Raw genomic sequence first — 4,814 nt, 5'->3', positions numbered from 1 at the left:
TCGTGACCTCTTCGACCACACTTTCCAGCCATTATCAAAATAACATCAAAATTTCTTCTATCGTAAGCCTGTTAATTCATGTTTCTAATTACATATGAGAATATGAACGTATGATTAATAAATAATCAAAGGCTGCAAGGCAAAAAATATAAAGAAAGAAACATCATGAGCCACAAATTATTGAACCAATATTCAGTTACGGTTTAACGGCCCTAACATGTATTCTTCTTTTATGGAGAGCAACTCTCGTTCACATACTTCAAAGTAAGAATAACATTAACAACAGATAATATGTCTGCATGGACTAAGAGTTAGAAGGCAATCGATGATCCGACCTGACAAGCTCTAAAGAACAATACCACAAGCTCTGACCAAAGCACCAGATGCCCAAGAAGGCTGGTGCTAAAAATTCAACGAGATTCAACGAGAGATCAGTCGTCTTTGCCCTGTGCCGGTGCCTGTGGCGTTGTGGGAACTGGGAAGATTGAAGTTGGGAACTTGGGACCTCTAGTTTCTGACTGCCATTGACCATTCTTACCGACAGCGTCCTACATACAATGTATTCATCGTCGAAAAGAAAAGTTGATGAACAAGATCTTGAAAAATCTAAAGATGATGAGAAGGTGAGGTTTTAATCATTAATGTAACTACTAATAGTTTTACCAACTTAGGTACCAAGGGTAATCATTCACTAATCACTTGACAAATAAAAAATGAGTCAATCAACAATATTTTTGCTAGACATTAGTTTTTAAAAAATATTGGCAGATTCTTGAATCACAGATGATAGCCTAGGCATAGTGGCAAAGCAGAGAGTTTTTTAGATTCTCCCTCAAGTTTATTTTTGAGTCCTATTAGTAGACCAGTAAAGTATCCTGGATACCAGCCTTATCATACAAAAAAAATTGGTTTAAATCTTGGTAAATGAGGAAATTAAAAATGAACTGATTCTAAAAAATTTCTGGTTTGTCACTATGAGCCTAGGTATATGAAATTTTCAGAGGCAAATTTAATAGGATCGGACAAAATTTATGAATGCTTGAATCACTTGAATGGTAATGAATGAATGAATGAATGAAAAGCATTGCCATATGGCAAACTGCACCCTGCCCCTGCAGCCAAATTGTATTATAGGTCAGAAGTTTCCTAAAATTGCATGTAAAAGCAAACATTTCACAGAGGATTTCAATTGAATAATATAGTTTCTTATTTTTCACTTAACAAACTTGTAAAAGGCCATAATAAGGCATGAAGTAAGCATATTTTAGGGAGGTTTTTATCCAATTCAGGTGTGGCTTCTGCTCAGTTTTCTACAATATTCTATCTTGGTCCTGCAGATATCGAAAGTGTCTACTTTCCATTTTCTAACCCATGTCTTTTTTGCTTGGCAGACTAGAAATGTCCTTCATAAGTTTAAAATCTTGTGGATCCAAATTAAAATTTATGTATTCAAAGTGGTAAACCAGAGATTTTTAGAATCATTTTATTTTTGATTTCCTAATCTACTAAAAATTTAAGCCTATTTCTTATGCATGATAATGTTGGTATCCATGATACTTTACTGGTCTGCTTATAGAACTCAGAAATGAACGTGAGCCTTTGAGGCATTGACATATTTTAAAACTCTCCATCAGCCATTTTAATCTTAAATTGCAATCCATGACCAATCAAAAACTTTAATTGATTAAAAAACATTGTCATCACTGCTCCTNGGCTTTTTCTGCCTAAAGTGATCCACAAAATTAAGGATATATGTGCTCATCTCATTATGTATTACAACAACCTTTGCTTTATGATCAATCTCAAAATTGAATCAAGTTTAAATGAAGATACTTGTCCCATATAAATAAATTTTTAATTTATGTATATGTTTATATTATTATATAAGTTGAATAGATTATTGTGTTGATTATAACATTATATATTTTGAATACCATTTATTATTTGTAGTTACTAATGATTAATGGCCTGGAACATTCAGGAAAGGCTCATCAATGTTGGAGACGATGAAGAAGAAGAAGAGGATGACTTCTTTCTCAAGTAAGTAGGCATACTCTGTAACTAATTTATTTTTCAATTTTTTATTATGGCTTTAGTGTATCAGCTATTGCAATCTCATTGGGAAAAATTTGAACAGGAAGTCCAGAATATTTCATTAGAATAATTAAACTTGTCTTTATTTGTAACAAATTCAAGTCCTTGAAAATATTATTTACAGAACAATAATGGTAATCCTTCTATCTAATTTCAAATAATAAAAGAAAAATGCTTGTTGTTTTGCTTGAGAATTTAACTTACTTTGCCAAATAGCTAAGCTTGCTAACTTCCTGCTTGACAACAATTGTATATTTTTGCCATATCTATATATATTATCATATATATTCAATTGCCTGATTTTTCAGAGGGGCTGCAGCGAAGAAGTCGGTTCGGTTCTCTACAGACAAAATGAAGGTGTAAGTTTTATCATGTTTGAAAAATTATTGAAAAATTTGATCATATACAATTTTTTTAAATTTTGTTTCCCTAGAATGATTACTGAAAAAGTTTCTTGGCAAAACTGTTGCTGATTAACAACCTTACTACAAATTCTCTTTTATTGGTAGTGTACAAGCGCAAGTATCAGAGGTGACCAGTGCAATGAGGGACAATGTTGGGCGCCTTCTTGAGCGGGGAGACCAGCTTGAAGAACTCAGTGCACGTTCTGATCACCTCGCCACTACTGCTGATAGCTTCAGAAACTCATCTGTACGACTCAGGCGCAACATGTGGTGGCAGACCACTAAAAGCAGACTCGTCATTGGGTGCACTCTGATCATACTTGCACTCATTGTATTTGGTAAGTAATGAAGTATTTGTTCATGCTATACTACTGATGTTTCAAAGTTCATGATGATTTAACATAATTTCATTTCTATTACTTAATCATTTTGTATACCTTCTGTCTTTGTCTTACCTACAAATTTCAAATCAAAGTGATTGTATATTAGGCGTTAAAAATGGATTATAGTAGCAAGGAAACCATGTAAATTATTAAAAAGCTATTATTTTTTTCAGTGCCAATCATTATCAAGTACCATAGGGCCTGAAGAATGCTTTTGCCTCTGGGCCTTCCACGTGCTGTACAGCATAAGATCTGCACATCAATGTGAACAGGATGCCAACAATGTTGCACCGTCATAGATCTGATAGATCATATTAGATCTATTAGATAGATAGATCTAATCATAGTCCCTGCAAGTACATCTCTGTTATTCATTGTGACACCTACTCATCAAACTAAGTTTCACCCGAGATAAGTTTTAGAATTAAGCAGTGACTTACATAAAGGTTTATTATTCACCCATTCTTAATAGCTGTGGTGCACAGCCATCTCAACTCTACTGACATTCATCCTTCCTAGATTTGTTTATATTATAAAGTCACAGATTATCATTCCATCATTTTTTCTATGAAACATATCATCTGAGAGTTAAACAATGAGGATATGAGTGCTTCTGGTGTTCTAAAGTCTTATGGTATTTTGTAGCATTTGTTGCTGTTTTATGTTAGATCAGTTGTATGATGGAACACTAGTCATACTCTGTTAACAATGAAAAATTATATTTGCTCTGAATGCATGCACACTTCGCATTGTTAAATGGTTGTTAGACATTATAAAAAAAGTTATTAAAAAATACTAAAACATGACACCTCCATTATATATATTTTACTTGATGTCCCTACTGAGAGATAGAGAAAAATATGGATGTAAGTTCAGCTCTATAATATATTGCTTTGCCTAATCCTTACTTGTTTAATGAAGCATTTTATTTTCTGAATGCTTATTCTTTGATTGAATTGCTTGGAAGATTTTTATTAGTTGTCTTGATTATCTAGGCTCCACTATTTTTGCTGATATGCTTTTTTCAGCAAGTGTTCCAGTAAACAATTCAACTGAACTCATATTTGCTGTTATGTGCACTTGCTCTAATTAAAATTATTTTGCCAATGCATTCTCTCAAGTGAGTTTTACAATTAATATTGTCATCACCAGGCTTTAGGTTCAAATCTTATGCATTAATATTCCATAATAATATTAATAATATTAATAATAATAATATTAATAATATTCCATAATATTAATATGTTGCGATTTGAACCTTAGGCTTGCTTTTGTCAGTTCTGTGAGCTCGTCTGGAGTCAACATTACATAGTGGATTAAAGGAAAGTTAAGCCTATTCTTCAATTATTTGCAGTTTAAATAAGCTGTTATTATATCTTCTTTTGAACAACAGTATCCGACTTATGTAAATTTTGTTGATATCTCAAGACTAGGATGTTACTAGTACCTATATTGGCTGCTTGATATACATGAATTTACTAGATTACAAATGAAGATGATTAAGATTATAATTTTCGATATTAAAGTTTATAATTCATAACAGCTTCCTAGTCAAACTATGTTGTGCTTTAATTTTAATTTTGTAAGTGTATTGTATATTCTTGGTAGGTATTTCTAAAAATTCTTGTCTGTGTGTAAGAGATGGTGGTTGTCAGCTTAGGTTTTTATCGCGTTGCTGCTTGCATTTGTTTGCCTGCCTGTGTTACTCAAAGTCTGTTGTCAATTGATCCATTAAGCATAATTATGTGTTAATGAAACGTCAAGTTTTACTCGCTATAGAAGACGAAATCGGTAGTACATGTTGATTCAGTTTCTATTTTATCCTACATAAGTTTACATGAACTTGCTGGGGAATTGTATTGTCTAAATGGTGCTGAGTTTGGACGGAAATAGATATTGCGATTCAAGTGTATTGTCCTCTGCTGGCAAGAAA

General features: G+C 32.7%; 1 protein-coding gene across 1 annotated transcript; it reads left to right on the top strand.

Annotated features, from left to right (window-relative positions):
- Positions 1-343: 343 nt before the first annotated feature.
- Positions 344-4,065, top strand: LOC108676544 (vesicle-associated membrane protein 4-like). Its single transcript, XM_018164632.2, has 5 exons — positions 344-623; positions 1,982-2,040; positions 2,403-2,453; positions 2,604-2,836; positions 3,055-4,065. The coding sequence occupies exons 1-5, from the start codon at positions 558-560 to the stop codon at positions 3,084-3,086; spliced, it is 441 nt and encodes a 146-aa protein (XP_018020121.1). The 5' UTR covers positions 344-557; the 3' UTR covers positions 3,087-4,065.
- The last annotated feature ends 749 nt before the right edge of the window (positions 4,066-4,814 follow it).

Source organism: Hyalella azteca, unplaced genomic scaffold, assembly GCF_000764305.2.
Source record: "Hyalella azteca isolate HAZT.00-mixed unplaced genomic scaffold, Hazt_2.0.2 contig9477, whole genome shotgun sequence".
NCBI classification, from domain to species: domain Eukaryota; kingdom Metazoa; phylum Arthropoda; class Malacostraca; order Amphipoda; family Hyalellidae; genus Hyalella; species Hyalella azteca.
Note: the sequence above shows the minus strand (reverse complement) of the source record. Positions and strands in the feature narration are given on the sequence as shown.

Excerpts from the sequence above, each read along its gene's own strand:
- LOC108676544 (XM_018164632.2), top strand. The coding sequence starts at position 558 with ATGTATTCATCGTCGAAAAGAAAAGTTGATGAACAAGATCTTGAAAAA. Across the intron at positions 624-1,981 it reads AATCTAAAGATGATGAGAAG|GAAAGGCTCATCAATGTTGG; the intron begins GTGAGGTTTTAA and ends TGGAACATTCAG. Across the intron at positions 2,454-2,603 it reads TCTACAGACAAAATGAAGGT|TGTACAAGCGCAAGTATCAG; the intron begins GTAAGTTTTATC and ends TTTTATTGGTAG.